The following is a 17,596-nucleotide window of genomic DNA, read 5'->3' on the forward strand; positions in this document are numbered from 1 at the left end:
AGTTTTGGGATCAATAAAAGAGTTTTCATTATTATTATTATTATTATTATTATTATTATTGCGTTGCCTAATAAACAAGAAAGTCGCTTTTACGTAACTTACTGTTTTTGAGCAATAATTGGTGTTTTTATCGACGTTTTAAAGTTTAAATTTGGTTTAACAGTTGCGCAAAATTCTTGTGATTATGGCTGCCGTTTTAATTCAGAATTTTAATAAAAATTGGATTTTTTACAATTTAATTTGTTTATTAATAATTATAAATCAAATAAGTTTAATAGAAGCTACAATGTTTCAAAGATTTAATTTTTCTTAGCAGACACTCCTGGCAGTGCACAAAGGCAACTAATATAGAATCTACTATTGTAAACAATTCTGCAAACATTAATATTTTGTCTAGTCTGTTAAATACCAATAGTAATCCTGAAAATAATTTTGAAAATAATTTAAATAATACGTTGTTCTGTAGTTGTGGCAGATCCTGCAGGGACAGAAAAGGATTAAAAATGCATCAAAGATCATGTAAAATGTTTAAATCCCTCAGGACAAATGTCGACTCTAAAGAATCATCCGTTTCTTCAAGCTCAAACTGTTTTGATTTCAAACATCAACCTACTCAGATGACTGTCCCGCAGCCTCTTCCAGGCGTCAGACTGCCTAAATCAACCACAAAATGGACCGAAGCCAACATAGCCTTCTACATTGAAATGCAATGCTTAAATGACATGGACATTGATGATTTTCCTACTCACTTTCAGCAGATAATCTACTCATACTACATACTACGCCAAAAACTGAAGCCAACATAGCCTTCTACATTGAAATGCAATGCTTAAATGACATGGACATTGATGATTTTCCTACCCACTTTCAGCAGATAATCTACTCATACTACATACTACGCCAAAAACTAGGGTCTCGTACAAAATAAATCAACAAACAACGCGACAACAAACGCCTCAATCAACTAGTTAAAAAAAATTAATGAAATTAAAGGCGCAAAATGGTAAAAATGTTGTCAGCGAAAAAATATTTCAACTAAGCAAAATTATTCGTAATGAATTGAAATTAAAATCGTCAACTAAAATGTGTTCCAACAAAACTACATCCCAATTTAATAATAACTTTTGGAAAACATCCAAGTCAACATTTTCAGCATCAGTAAAGGTACCTCCGAAATTCAATGTGATCGACGGCGAAAATTTTTTCCGCAAAGGTTTGTCAGTGGAATCATTCAAAACATTTGAATTCCCTGATTGGATTCCATCTCTTCCGGAACCTTCATTCACAGGCGATCAGGAACAACCAACGTACGACTGCCATCGTTCGGAGATGCAAAGCCAAAGCGGACACTACTTGTTCGAGCCGTGTCCGCTCGACCAAATTTCAACAATTTCAACAATTGCCATGAAAAGGTGTCCAATATCTTGCACATATCTTCACAAATTAAGAGTTAAATGTTAGATTGCTACAACTATTCCATCTTGCTGGCTTGCGGTTTAACAATTTTAATCTACAAGAAAGGGGATACAGCCGATCCAGCCAATTTCCGCCCAATTACACTCCAACCAGTTCTATATAAAATATTTTCAACTTTAATAAAAAATAGATTACACAATTTTTTCCAAAAGAATAAATTTATCAACACAGACACGCAAAAAGGCTTCTACCCTATTAAAGATGGTCTAGCTGAGCACACACAAATGCTAACTCAATTTCATGCTTTAATTCTATCCATATACGCTAACTACACAATAACTGTGTCAATCAACGATAAACTTACATCTTTGCTACCGGTTAGAAAAGTAGTTCTACAAGGAGACCCATGCTCTCCCTTATTATTTAATCTTTGCTTCAATCCTCTAATGATGATCTTGGAAAATATAGGCAATGTGGTTATCTATGGAGGCCGGCATGTGAAGTAAAATCTAGATCATGGTTGCAATTTGCCGATGATACGGCTGTTATATCAGATACCACGATGAATGCGCAGAGATTGATTGACTTGAATCAAGCCTGGTGCAAATGGTCTGGAATGCAGATGAGGGTAGACAAGTGCTGCGTGTCTGGAATGAGGAAGAAAAAAAGCTCATACGATCAATCAATTTCTGACAATGTGCCCATTCCGACTGTAAACCTGGGCTTGGGTTTCAAATACCTGGGTAAAATATATGATGTGGAATTAAAGGATACAAAAGCCAAAGAAGAGTTGGTTTCGAAATTAGCACGGCTGCTGAAGATCACGACTAATCTCGAGATTTCGGCACAAATGAAGTTGCAAATTTTAAGAAGATTCATACCTTCTCAAGTAAAATTGGAGTTACGGAGCTACAGCTTCTCCCTGACATAGATTGCAAACACTTTAGACAACCTAGTGATTGAAACAGTTAGAAATTGGCTAACAACGCCAATTAGCAACTGTGTATTAGAGATTTTAAATTATTGTCATTAAGAGTTGGAGGCCGAAACATTGTTTTGTTTCTGCGCTGGAAATGAGAATTAAACCCCGAAACTATTTTAAAACAAGTGCGAATTCAGATATTCGATGTCTTTGGAGAGAAACGGCAATAAATTACAAAAAAAGCTGACACCTTGCTTTTAGAATTGGTCTCAGCATCTCAGTCACTGAAAAGCTTTAAAAAAAGCCGAATAAATGCCTGTTGGAATCACATTATTTTTCTGCAAAGTCAAGGTGCCCTTATCAAATAGCAGGTAGCAGCGACAATATCTCCATCTCAAATAACACGTTGGTCCAAGAAGTTAGATACGCTTCCCGAAACGCTCTACAAGTTAGCGAGAAAGTATGTCGTTTAAAACCACAGGATGCTCTATGTCCCCTTTATTTTTCCAGACAAATAAACATGTAATGTCCAATTGTGGGTCGGTGGCGGTCCTGTCAAGATATACTGAGAGACATAACAAAATTCTATCAGAGATAGTTAATTGGTTGATATCATGTGTTTCTATAGACTGCCTAATATTCGCGGATATAGTATCGAACGGAGTCCTACCGATGTCACAGCTGTTCAGCACTTTCCGACCAGAAATTGGCATTCTACGTGACCAAAAGATAGAAGTAGTCGAACTAACGGTGTGCCACGATACGAATCTGATCCAGTCTGAATGTACTGAATTTACCGAACAATTTAAAGACAGCACAATGAAATTATTTGTAAACTATCTAACGTTAGAAATTCGGTAGATTTCACAAATTATAGTACCACAAAAAATGTCAATGAGTGAGTGAGCGTATGTGAGTGAGGTTTTTTAAATTTTGAATCAATAATCGGCCATTTTTATGTGCATTTATGTGTGCGTGTGTGTGCAAGTGTGTGTATGTGATTGTGTGTGTGTGTGTACTGCATGCAGGTTCTATGAAAAAGTTTGTTATAAAATGTGTTTACAACTAATAACGGTCATCCACACACGCAAACACACATGCACATACACACCCATACATATATGAGAGGCAGTGGGAAACCAAAACATCAAACGGTTTTTTATTGTATATTTATTTGATAAAAAATGACAACCTCACTCCCAACCCAACCCGGCGCTTAATCAACAATGAAAACAAAGAAGTAATAAAAACTAGCATTGTAAATAATGACAAAGAAGAATATGATGCTATCGATGAAGAGAAGGAAACCAACGGTGATGGACTAGCCAATAAAGAAATCTGACACCTAATTTCCATCTAAGTTCATTTTTACAAAGTGAATATTTTCTTATATATATATATATATATATACATATATATTTATTTATATATATATATATGTATATTACTTCTTTGTTTTCGTTGTTGGTTAAGCGCCGGGTTGGAAGTGAGGTTGTCATTTTTTGTTGTATATTTATTTTTGGTTTATTGATGTCAATTAGGGTTAGGATTACTTTGAGCTTAAGACGATTATTTGCCATCCATTTCTCGATCTCGACGAAACATTTAACAAAACGATCAACTGCAAGACGAAAATCGCCAGACGATTCTGTGGCGAATAGCTGAATATTGAATGCATGACACTCCAAACCATTTAATCTGATTGTCTCAATAATTTCATAGGTGTAATGAATAAACAAGATCGGTCCGAGAACCGAGCCCTGTGGAACACCAAATCTTATCGTTTGAACTGAAGAGGTCTTATTCTTGTAGATTACCTGCTGAGTTCTGTCTATTAAGTACGACCGAAACCATTGTTCGACAGAACCAGTATTCCGAATCTATGATTAAGACGTTTCAGAAGAATGCAATGGTCGACACAGTCAAATGCCGAACTCATATCTAAGAATCCAAGAAAAGATGGCTTGCTGTCATTTATATTTTCATACAACTTAGATAACACATCCAACAAAGCAGTTTCGGTAGAATGATGTCTTCTATAACCTGACTGATATACCGGTAACAAATTGTTTTTATCTATGTGTTTTATAAGCTCCTTAGAAACTAATTTCTCAATTAATTTTGACAAGAACAACAAATTTGAAACCGGTCTATAATTATTAAGATCAGAATTATCTAATTTTTCCTTTTTCAAAATAGGAGAAATTGTAGCATGCTTTAGCATAGCCGGAAACTCACCAGTACGTAAACATAAGTTTATAAAATCAGTCAAATATTTTGAAAACAATCCTACATATTTTTTGAAAAAGTGTGAAAGAACACAATCTAGTGAACATGTTTTAGATGGAGAGTTCAAAACTGCTTCAACAATTTCGCTTTCGTCATAAACAGGAAAAACTGAAAGCAGGTTGCTGCAGCAGACACCAGATGAATGATTAAACTTCTCATCATACACCATCAATTCTCGTATATTTTTAATTTTGTCATAAAAGAATGTAACAAAATCGTTCGCGTCAAAGTTGGTAGATGAATTTGAAGTTTTTTCCTTGCACAACTGCTTATTAACAGGATTTCTGTTATTTTCAAAATTAATTTTTTTCCAAAACAAATTTTTTTTTGGGCGAATAAAATATTTTTTGATTGTAGAGCATTTTTCCACAGTTCCCTATCATGATGATTAAAAGTATTTCTGTACTTCCTTTCCATTTTTCTACAGTATGCCTTGGACTTTGAACAATCTCCATCAAACCACGGCGTCAACGAATCATCTCAACTTTCAACCACGTGTTCTGAAGCTATTATGTCTGCAATTCTCCTCAGTTCATTTACAAAAATCTCTAACAGCGTTTCTATATTATCATCTTGGCATGGCCCTCCAATCGGGGATTTTGAAATTAACAATGCAAGATTTTCTTTATTTATGCGTCGCCAGGATCGAACCATTTTTTTGCTTCTCGTACCTATAACTTGATTGATTGACAAACAAACCTGGATTAATCCATGATCTGATAACACTCCACTGGAAAAAATCACACTATTAACGGTAGGAAAAGAGCGAGAAGTAACGATCAAGTCCAAAACACCACCTAATTCATGCGTTGGTTCGCTAAATCTGTTAATCAACTGAAAACAATCGAAAACATCATTCAATGAGACTGTGTTTGGATCATCTTTCCTCTCCATATGAACATTAAAATCTCCCGCAACAACGATTTTATCACTAAACTAGCTCTGAAAAGAACGATGGTGAAGGAGGAACCAATCCAGGTCTATAAATTGATAACAAAATAAAATCAGATTTGTTTACTCTCAATTTAATTGCAACAGCTTCAAAAGTTATTACGGCGGGTAATTCAACAGGTTTATAAATAAACTCTTTCTTGAAATAAATTATAATTCCGCCATGATATGGATCGTGAGGTCTAACGTAATCTACAAACTTATAACCAGGGGGCATCGCGCGTCGAACAGCGAACTCATCTGACGACCCATGCCATGTTTCGGTTAATACAAGAATATCAAATTCTCCTCGAATTATATCACACACCATTTCATACTTTGACATTATAGATCTTATGTTGAGGAGTCCCAGGCCAATTTTTAAATCATTGTAATTTTTCATGGTTAATTTTTGAGCTGTAACATGAATCATCCTCCGACTGGCCCTCTCATCAACAACACCCTCATCAGTTAATTTTTGAGCTTCACAATTCGCCATCTTCCCACTGGACCTCTGACTCTATATAAAAAATTGTTTTTGCATGCCGCTTCTTTCGATTTTGCATCAGCTACCAGTTTTTTTAATTCACTTCTCTGCTCAGGTGTCAGGTTATTGCTAACCCAGACTTTACTCAGTTCAACCGACATTAATTTCAATTTGTGTGCGTTTTTCATCGCAGTCTCTTTAGACATCAAACTATCTAACACTATCGATATTGGATGCAAGTATTGTTCCAAGTCTTGTAACAAATTTTATATGGGAATCTTTTATATCATCAGTTAATTTTAACAAAATATTTTTAACACGAATTTTATCATCTTCACCTTCTTGTAAATTGAAAATTATTATATTTCTTTCTGTCTTTCATATCGATTGACTCAGTTAATTTTTTTTTACCGTTTTAACTTCCAGATTGACACACTCAATGTTTTTCTTCACCTCTTGGCCAACAACAGTAGCAAAAAAAGATTTCAAATCACTTTTGAATGTGTTGATCTCGGCAGATAACTTGCTATCAGGTCTATCAAGGCTATCTAATTTTGCACTGTTATTGTTCAACATCTCTTTTATCAATTTAAGTTCATTTTTAAGCAAACCGTTCATTTCATTAATTTTTTCGACTTTTAAGTTGATTTCATCATTGTTGTCACTGACTATTTTAGAGAGATTTTTAACGTTGCATAACTTCTTCAGACATATATCACAAAACCATTTAAAATTATCGAAATTATCACTTCAAAAGCTTCATCGCTCAAACCAACACATTTTTTGTAAAAACTATTTTCACACTGAAAACATTGATTGCATTGCAAATTTTCTTTACCTAATTTCACACATTTTGTTTTCGTACACTTTAAAGCCATATTAATTAGATTGCTGTGTTTGTTCGTTGTCCAGGTGAGTTCAACTTTCAAAACAATGCAACTTCTATAAACTATCCTTTATTGTTTACAACTTTAACTTTATTACGACGAATTAAAAATTAAACCAAGATATATATATATATATATATATATATATATATATATATATATATATATATATATATATATATATATATATAATATATTTAATATATATATAGATGTACAGTAGAGTACTACAAAGATATCTGATACTAACAAATAACTAAAATTGGAGGCATAGAATTTTAAAATCAACAATTGACTGAAATTATAGCGCAATTTACAAAAAAGTAATTTGATTATTGCAGCGAGTGTAGCCTTTCGCACACCTCAACTTGTTTTTAATATAGGAGTAATTTTTTATTCCGATAAATAGTAGACTAATCTATCCAAAGGAACAACTTCTTTGCTTGCTGTTTTTCATGATCTCAAATCCCGTAGACCACGTCGTTTATCCTGTTAATTACTATGTACGGATCCTCCCAATTCCTTTAGATGACATATGGGAACGAGCGTATGATAAATGAATTTAACGTGTGACAATTGGTTAATGGTGTTCAAATCAGAATTGGCCAACTTGATTCTCGAGATTTTATAAACCATATAATACCCACTCATTCAATTTGGTTCTAAATAATGCAGCTGATTGAGGTGTAGAATATTTATCATCGTTTGGGCTTATTTTAAATATACAGAATTTTTTCTTGAGATCATTCCATTGCTGAAATGCATTATCAAACCATAAAAGTGATTTTACATTAAAACCTTCATATGGCATTTACTGGGTAAGTAGTACAGATCTAAGATCAAACTCTTAGATTAATGATTAGTTGAGATTTTGGTCCAGTAATTGCACTAGCATAAAATAATAAATCAATAAATAAAAGACAGATATGAGTTGAACCGAAGGATCAGCCATACATATTGTTGTATACGGCGAGAACTATTATTTTACAATTGAGTTATAGAATTATTGTTGTTTTTTGTTATACTTTCTGTGATCTTGTATGACCAGACTCAGGTTAGATAGGGATATAGGCTTCTTAGCAAAAGAGGTTGCAGTTGTTGGATAATGGAGTTGAGCTGTGAATTATTAGCAATCGAGAGTATTTCTTAGATTAGTGAATGATTCAGTGTTGTATTATTGTTGACATTCAAATAAACGTTTAAACAAGCCTGTGTTTGAAACAGTAATGTTAATCTATCAAAAATCAGTGAACCAACGGAAAATCGAATAACTTGATGATAGTGCAATAAATTTGAAAATTATAATATTGTTGCAACATTTGCTTTTTAGTGTTGTGATATAATTTCTTTGAATTAATATTTTCAGTAAAAATTCTGCAGTCACAAAATGTATATTTGTCTTCAGCTTTGAAATATTTTAATGATTTTAACTCGTTTTTATGCGATTAAACCCCTGATGAAGCATTTTTAGCAAAAACCAAAAATGGCAGTTGAACCAAAAATTTAAAAATGATTTAAAAAAAAGAAACCACGTGCGCAAAAAATCAGACTTTTTTCAAATGTAATCTTAAACTTTTGTTTAACAATTTTTTAATTTTTCAATAGTTCTTTGGGCACTTCTTTAAGGTAATTTCTTTTGGCTTTAAAATTGCCGGTCGCACTTGCTTAATGCTGAAAAAACTTCATATCTTAATTGAACATAATTAAAAATCACAACCATGTCATAAACATTTGGTGATCTAGCTGCCATTTTGAACGAGAGTGTCGAAGATTTTTGCCGGAGTTGGAATTTTTTTGTAGGACCGGAGTCGGAATTTTTGAGAGACTCCCGGAAAACGTAATTAATTTAAAAAAATTTTATTTTTTATTCTGAAATTTTTTTAAAAGACAAATTATATGTTAGCAATATACAATCATCTTTAATACTGAATATAAGTGTTGAAATGTGAATAAAACCATATAATTTTGTTCAATATGTTTAAACACGCAAATATAAAGTAATTTTACTAAGAAAAACAATTACATTGACTGATTTTAAGTGTTTTTAAAATATATTTTATTTAGTAGCGGTAATAAGGTATAATTATAATGCAAAAACTGCAACATATTTTGAAACTCGGAACACGGAGCTGGAAATTTTTAGGCTTAGTCGGAGTCAGAATTTTTTGAGGGGCCGACTCCGACACCCCGGTTAACATGCCGATTATTTGAACGTGGATAAACAAGTGAAAATTTTTCCAGAGTTAAAAACATAAAGAATAGAGTTTAATTGAATTTATAGCAATTGTTTGTCCACGTCTATTGAATATGAACAACCGATTTTGTTTATAACTTTGTTTTAAAATGATTTTCATATTTAATCATAATAAAGATTAGATATTAAAAAGTATTTTATATTTTAAAATGAAAACCATAAAGAGCGGCAAATTTGCAACTTGTGCCTACTCTTAAAAATTTTAAAGAACCAGGCTTGCTTGTAGTGTTATAACGAGAGAGGATGCTATATGCAGAAAAATTATGCCGTTTATTTTTTTACTCGTTATTTGCTAATAACTTCAAAAAACACCTCAAACTGCCATGAGTTGACTGTACCGTATACCTTAAAAAACGAATTCGTTGTAGATTTATTAATGATTTAAACATTACATGTTTGTTGCATTATCAAAATTTGAATTTTGAATAGTAAAAAATATGGATTTATTATTAACGATATAAAATTTTGTTTAAATTGTCAGAGCTTTTTTGAAATTTTTGTAATACAAATATAATATATAATAATAATATAATAGTTGTATTATAAAAATTTCAAAATATAATTTTTGAAAAAATTGAAATTTTTATAATATAACTGTTTGGGCTAAACCAAATAGTTGTATTATAAAAATTTCAAAAAAATCTGACAAGCAAAATTTTCTATTGTTGTTACTAAAACCAAACGAAAATGTCCCTAGATTTCAACTGAACAACCTACAATTCTATGTTATAATGCGTTTTGACTCAATTTCTCAAGAACATATATTGTGATAGATAACGTTTCGTAAGCTAAATTGTTTTGATAATACATTTTTTTACGATGTTTTTAAAGTTTTCCACTAAACTTAAATTTGTATTCAACAGTTTCCAATTTCATTAAAGTGTTTGATGCAAGAAATTTATAAATTTATCGTTTGAAATTTCAATATAAAATAATTTTATTAATTCAATGTTTTTCGAAGTATCGTATAACCAGTGTCGTTCAAATAAAAGTATAAAGCAAAAATTGAAAACTTTTTCTGAGGTCGGAGCCGGAGTTAAAATTTTTTATTTTACCAAGACACCACCATGAGAAAAATAGTTCAGAAAGCGTAAGTGATTGTAAAAGGGTTAATCATAAATTCTAAAGTTGATTCTGTAAAGAAAAAGCTAGAGTCAAACTTCTTTCGATGATAAAAGCTGCACTCTTTTCAACCATTTTAAATAACATTTATCAATCAAAGAAAACCACTGCTCCATCAAAGAAACACGCTTTGAACATAGATCACATAACCTCATTGCTGTTTTGACCGCAAAAGTTCTAAAACTCATTTTGCCACTGCTTCACTCACTTCTTTTCTAGAACAGTTTCTTTAATTTTGCTCCCGTGCTATTGAAATTTGCCAATCTTTCTTTTAGTGTTTTGCTTCGGTTTATAAACAGTCTAAATTACTCCTCTGAGATAATCGACCAATTTAATTTTTTAATTTATCGTTCCATATCAAATGTTTTAAGCCCTTTAGACTTTTTGAACGCTAGGTCTTAAAACAAAATTTTTCCACACGTTTTTCCACCAAAACAGTTTTTCATTTAAACACTTACATTACCACAATTATATTATTCAGTGCGTTTTTATAATTAACTTAGATCTTTAATAGATAATTTTCGGTTTTTTAAATCTTTTAAATTATCTTCTTTTAATAAAACTTGGTTTGTAGACATACCTTATTTACTAGATCTTTTCAAAGGTTGGTGTTGGGTCGATTATTGTTTACCATTTGAACTGACCGTATTTTTAATATTATTAGCGTCACAGCTTGAGCACTACTTTCTTTCTTTATCAACTGCTGCGAACTTTTCTAGCCATGACTTTTTTCCACGTTGAAACCTCACAACTCTGTTCTGATTTTACAGATAATTTTTGTTATCTGAAACTCCGTATTTTTTATTAAAAAACAAGAAACATACTTGCAAAATTTATTTCATATTCACTTTGTTTTTTTTTAATTTTCTACCGATTACTCAACGCAATGACTCAGCGGAATTGCCGTCGTTACATACTAAACACTTAACGCGTCTCAAACGCCATATCTAATATGTACTAAATGATATAGTATGAATCAGATTATATAACAAGTATTAAAAGATTACCTAAGAAAGCACGTATAATAACCCAAAATTATAACCACGGTTAAACACAATACACCAAAAATTATTGCTATACTCCATCGTTTTTGTATACCTGAATTTAAATAAAATTTAATAATTATGGCTAAATATTACATTTTGTACATTCAATTTTTTCTAATTGTAATACTACGATTTCAACAACAAACAGCAACAGCAGCAGCAATTAATAATAATATTATTAATATTTAAGAACAGGTATCTACTATTAGTTTCCTCAGGTGTTGAGTTTATTCACAAAAAAATAGTAGAATAGCTACATGGGTTTCACTTGATGATTTAATGAAAGTAAAAAAAAAACCTGAAAACTTCATGTGACATTTGTATCTTTATATATTTAGTATCTTTTGGACGATAATATAATAAACGGAGATCTCGTAACGCACACTCGTGTTGAATTGAATTTATATTAAATAAAACATATAAAACATCACATGGCGCAGTCGACAATTGTTTAAATATAGTAAAAGTAAATGTTTAAACGATAGTATGAGTTTTATCAATAAAATAATGACTGACGTTTTTAAAGGTTTTCAATCGCCTCCGGCGTTGAAGTTCGATCAAGGCAATGTTGAAGAAAGCTGGGAAGTATGGATACAGAGATTTGAGCTATTTTTTCTTGCTTCTCGATCGGACCAGCTTCCAGAAAAGATACAAGTTGCGATGTTTCTGAGTTGGATTGGTGATGAGAGACTTCACATTTTCAACACATTCACTTTTGACCCACCAGAGGACAAACATAGAACAATTGCAGTAAAAGCAAAATTTGAAGAGTACTGCTCATCACGTAAAAACGTTGTTTTTGAAAGGTACCAGTTTTGGAAAACCTCACAAGCCACAAATGAGCCAGTAGATTCATTTGTAACCACGCTACGTCTCTAAGCCAAATCATGTGGATTTGGTGAACAGGAGGAGTCATTGATTCGTGACAGAGTAGTTTTGGGTTGTGCAGATGCACGTCTTCAGGAAAGATTGTTGAGAGAACCAGAATTGTCTCTCACAAAGGCACTTCAGTTATGCAGAGCTGCTGAGGTTACTCGAGAACAATTAAAAACCATAAAAGGTGACGAGTTACCAACAACAATAAACTCTGTGAGGTCTGGCAAGAATAAAGACCAAAATAATGACAAAATGAACAAACATGGCTGTGGAAGATGCGGCCCAATTCATTCTATGAAACAATGCCCATCATTTGGAAAACAATTTTTTTTTTTTTATTATTCTTTAAAAATCAGGATCTGACAGACGCAGAAACTGTAACAACATGCAAGGCAGTGAAACAAAATTAAACAAATAAGTGAGAAAATAAATACAAAAAGTGAGGGAGAGAAATGATAAAACATGAAAAATAAAATATGTTTGAATAAAAATAAATAATAATAAGACAAATAAAAGAAAAGTAATTGACGATGGAATATAAAATAAGTAACGGCAAATTGATAGACTAGATGATGACTTAGTGGGTTAGTGAGGTGATCAATAGATAAAGGCTAGGCCTGTGTGTGAAAAAGTTTAATGAGTATTAATATATTTGGGGACTTATTAATAGACTAAATGATGACTTAGTGAGTTAGTGAGGTGATCGATAAAAGTGAGGTGATCAATAAGTAAAAACTAGTTCAGTAATGATGAAGTTTTCTTAAGTGCTAATATGTTTGAGGTGTCTTGTGATGAAGGTCTTTTCCTGGTATGTAGATTGGGCGACGACTTGATATTTATGTTTGCGCTGACGAAGGTTGTGTGTTGTAATTTTGATTGGTGGTAGTAGTACAATGTTACAGATGGTAGTAGTACAGTTACAGATGTTTAAAACAAAACTATTCTGGTAAGATGTGTAAAGCCCCCAACTTGTAAAACAAAGGAAGAAATAAAAGTTTTAAAAAATCTACAGACAACCATTCACGTTCAGCATCGCCATCATCTTGATCATCAATTCATGCAGTTGAGGAAAATATAAACAGCTTCGTCATTGGTGAATTAGCCTGCACTGCGAATAAAAAAATTGTTGGTGGAAAGAACTATACCTAAATGGCATGAAAGTCAGATGCAAATTAGACACAGGTGCTGAAGTCAACGTCATGTCAAAAACAGTTTTAGAACAACTTCCTAAAAGACCAAAACTAACAAAGACCAACACAGTTCTTAAATTTTATGGCAGTGGAAAACTTCAGCATCTAGGATCATCATTTGTTAAAACAATAATTAAGGGTAAGAAAACGTTTCTAGAATTTTATATCATTAATAGCAATGCCCCAACACTGATAGGACTGCCTTCATGCAGCAAACTAAATTTTCTACACAGAGATGATACCATAAAAACCAGTGTAGAAAAAAGAACATCAGCACAGATATTTGATGAATTTTCTGATGTGTTCAAAGGACTTGGTTGTCTCCCTGGAGAGCATCACATTACAGTAGACCCATCAGTACAACCAGTGATACATCCGCCAATACGATTACCACTAGCATTACAGCCAAAACTCAAGCAGAAATTAGATAGTTTGTTGAAAAATGGAAAAATAGAAAAAAAGATGAGCCAACAGACTGGGTAAACAGCTTGCTTATTGTCAAAACCTGGAAATCTCAACAAGGCAATAAAAAGAAAACAGTCTTCTCAAGAATCCATCCTGAGGACACGAAGTAGTCGTTCATCAAAACTCCCTGTTAGATTCAAGGACTATGTTCTTAATTAAATATGTATATTAAACAAAAATAATAAAAATGAACTTTTAAAAGGGGAGATGTGACATTTGTATCTTTATATATTTAGTATCTTTTGGACGATAATAAAATATACGGAAATATCGTAACGCACACTCGTGTTGAATTGAATTTATTGATATATTAAATAAAACATATAAAACATCACACTTTATCAACTACATTATAACCAGAGAAGAATGGCTGACATCGATAAAGAAAACAAAAGTTTATATATCCGCAGAAACTGATTTTGATCATTTTCTGTTACTGGCCGTTATTAAAATCAAATTGAGCACACCAAAGAAGAGACGCACCATGAAATATGACACTGAAAAGCTAATAAATAGAGACCAGTCAAATCCAGGTAAAATTGCAAAATAAATTTGAGGCACTGGGAAACTTCACAGATGATTTTGTGGCTACTTAGCCGCATACTTGGAGTGGAGTTACTTCAAGAAATTTATCAATGATGTTGCTAGAAATGTGCTTGAAAATAGGAAAAAAACAAATGGATTAATGAGAGATCAGAAAAATCGCAAAAGAACTGAGCTATTTATAAAAATGTACTTCCAGAACGATACAGTCAATGCAAGGAAACGGCTGAGGGATAAAAGAATACAGCTAAAATAAAGCATTAAATTGGACAGAATCTACGTTGTGGAATCAACAGTGTTGAAAATGGGAGAGGCCAATAAAAAAGGGGACAGTAAGAAATTGTTTGCCAAAATAAAACTTTTGTGGAAACATTGACAATAAATTGATTCATCTGCAGACAGTCAAAGGAAAAGATGGAAAATAATCACGTCAAAAGAAAAGATTTTTGACAGATGGCGTGAACATTTTCAAAAACTTTTAAATAGAGATGAACCGCAAAATATTCAGCAAACAATAAATTTATTAGAATAATTTGTAAATCTCAAGCAGCAGGGTTGAAAAGATATGACAAATGCTGATAACTTTTAGATTGAAATTATTTGGAGGAGGTGGAAAAAGCATTAAAACAGTTGAGAAGTGGTAGTGCCCCAGGCATAGGCACAATTGCTTCAATTGTCTGGTGATAAAAAGTAATGTTGACAGTATGAAATTGAGAACAAATTTCAAATGACTAGAAAAAGGCACTAATAATTCACATTCTTAAAAAAGGCGATAAAATGGATTGTAGTAATTCAAGAAGCATCAGCCTACTGAGTTGGTAACTTTGAACAAAATTACGGATAAAATTGATAGACAGTTGAGAAAAAATTAATGCGATTTTAGAAAACAAGGAAGTTGCTCTGATCAGATTTTTCTTCTGTGACAACTAATTGAAAAGAGTTTGGAACATAATGAAGAACTAATCATTTGTTTTGTTGACTTTGCCTAAGTCTATGAATCCATATGGATGATTCTAGAAAAAAATGAAATTGATAAAGAATTAATAAGATTTATATAGTCACTTTGAGTCGTGCGTCAAAATCAGCGGTGAAGAAACTGAATGCTTTAAAGTCGTTAATGGTTTCAGACAAGAATGTAATCTGTGACCGAAACTACCTGACAGTTACCAAAAATTTAGTTTGTGGACAACTTGTCCCCCCACAATTTACCCCCAGACAACTCGCTTCCACAACTCGCCTCCGCGGACAACTCAGCCCCGGACTACTTGCAGTACAAAACAAAAAATTTTCGGAAAAAACAATATTTGGGTACAAACAAACATTCGCTAATTTAAACCCGTCGTTTTTATGTTTTATAAATAAATTACAGCAACGAAATATATACAGATTTTTCTTAACGCACTGCTATCCTCATGAGTACTTGAGCGGTTAAAATCGAAATGCCGGTACAGTAAAGTAATTCAGCAGCAAAAGTTAATGAGGCAGCATATCAGCCAAACGCGCGTATACTGGATTACTTTATTGTACATTATTAATTCTCTTGTCTGTGAATTAATTAATTTGGACACTAGGTTCAGTGGTTAAAAATGTGAGAGATCACACTCATGGATAAGCTGGCCGTCCTTTGCTCTAGATGCTATTGCAAACATTCGTGAGCGATCAATGCAAACGCTAGAAACCCATTGAAAGTTTTCGTAAATAGAATATTTATTTTAGAATCTTTAAAAAAAACCTTCGACGGTGTTGTACAAAATTTTCTAATGTACGATTCCGAACAAGAACTTTTACCCGGGTGCATTCTCGTTTTTGCCACTCAAGCTAGCTTGCAGATTTTGGCTCAAGCAACCGAATGGTTTGCCGACGGTACGTTTAGCACTGATCCGCAGTCGTTCGAAAAACAATACTCTATATATGTCGTCTATTTAAACTCGGTCATTCTATGTGTATATGCTCTTTTGTCAAATAAAATGTGTTCCACGTATGCCAAAATGTGGCTCGAATTGAAGAACGTGCAACCTGGATTAAGACCAACATCTGATGACTAACTTTGGGCAAGCCGCTATGTCGGTTTTAAATTATCTATAATTAGAAATACAATTATTTTAATTTCATGATTCATAGGCGTTTGACATCGAATTTTCAGGAATTGAAAAAACAGGTTGTTTATTCCATCTATCACAATGTTGAAAGCAAAAACTTTTTGTGTTTTTGAAAATATGTATTACTCAAAGTTTTACAATACTATGGTATTTAAATTAAAAAAAATTATTTGTAGTCACGGTACGAAACTGATCACGAATTTGCCCGATGGATAACAATGCTACCGGGTCTGGCATTTGTTTAGCCGGATAATGTAGTCCAAGCGTTTGAAAAATTAACCAAAAGTGACTAATTTCCTGATGAAGCCATGCCAATTGCAAACTATTTTGATGATACTTACATTGGAAAACCACAGCGATGTGGTCAACGTGGTCCGACTTTTCCAATTGGTGAATGAAATCAGCAGACGTTAGATGGACGGCAACGCACCAATAATGATGTCGAGGGTAAGCATTATATCTAGGCTTAAAGGGAGTCTTCATCCTAGACGCGGACACTTTCCCCATAATGGCAAACCCCTACGCTTCCTATTTTTGGCCGGTTGTTAAGTACCGGCTATTTTTGGACTTTATACCCCCAGACTTTGGTCGCAGTCCACCTAATGAAAGTATCCGAAATTAATAACATACATGGGTATGAAAAGATTCCCCTCCTTCCCCACTCAAAAAAATTACTTGAATAACAGGAAAAGTTTGACAACCCCACCACCCATCAGTCACTATCGGTCACTTTTTTTTCATCACTCAAGAACTCGGTCCTAGACCATTTACGATGATTTCCCACAACTAATTAAAGCTTCGTTTTTTACAGTTTAAATTAAAGTTGGCATTTGTAATGTAATTTTTGTTTGATAGGTGTCAATGGTCCAAGAGCTAGTTGTCAGAGTGTGAGTCGTCCGGGGCGAGTTGTCTGGAGGTTTGTTATTCGGAGGCAAGTTGTAGGGAACGAGTTGTCGATGCCTGGGGCGAGTTACGGGGGAGCGAGTTGTCCATACCCCAAAAAATGTGAAGTTTGAAATTGATAAAAATTTAAATAGAGATGCTCGTTGTGTTGGTGATATCTCTTAATA

General features: G+C 33.0%; 3 protein-coding genes across 3 annotated transcripts in view; 2 read left to right on the plus strand and 1 right to left on the minus strand.

The window, feature by feature from the left end:
* Positions 1-503: 503 nt before the first annotated feature.
* Positions 504-806, plus strand: HELRODRAFT_165045 (hypothetical protein; the record flags this gene model as incomplete). The annotated part of the gene is made up of 1 exon (XM_009030945.1): positions 504-806. The coding sequence occupies one exon, from the start codon at positions 504-506 to the stop codon at positions 804-806; it is 303 nt and encodes a 100-aa protein (XP_009029193.1).
* A 4,752-nt stretch (positions 807-5,558) lies between these two features.
* Positions 5,559-6,662, minus strand: HELRODRAFT_165046 (hypothetical protein; the record flags this gene model as incomplete). Its single annotated transcript, XM_009030946.1, has 2 exons — positions 5,559-6,077; positions 6,456-6,662. 2 exons carry the CDS (start codon positions 6,660-6,662, stop codon positions 5,559-5,561), a joined length of 726 nt encoding a protein of 241 aa, XP_009029194.1.
* Positions 6,663-17,034: 10,372 nt separating this feature from the next.
* The window catches only part of HELRODRAFT_165048 (hypothetical protein), a gene marked incomplete at both ends in the record, with an annotated part of 3,668 nt that continues 3,106 nt past the window's right edge, over positions 17,035-17,596 (plus strand). Inside the window, 2 exons of the mRNA XM_009030947.1 lie at positions 17,035-17,134; positions 17,382-17,531. Of these exons, the coding sequence (XP_009029195.1) occupies positions 17,035-17,134; positions 17,382-17,531 (250 nt within the window). The remainder of the gene's footprint in view (positions 17,135-17,381; positions 17,532-17,596) is intronic.

Source organism: Helobdella robusta, assembly GCF_000326865.2.
Source record: "Helobdella robusta unplaced genomic scaffold HELROscaffold_7, whole genome shotgun sequence".
Taxonomy (NCBI): Eukaryota; Metazoa; Annelida; class Clitellata; order Rhynchobdellida; family Glossiphoniidae; genus Helobdella; species Helobdella robusta.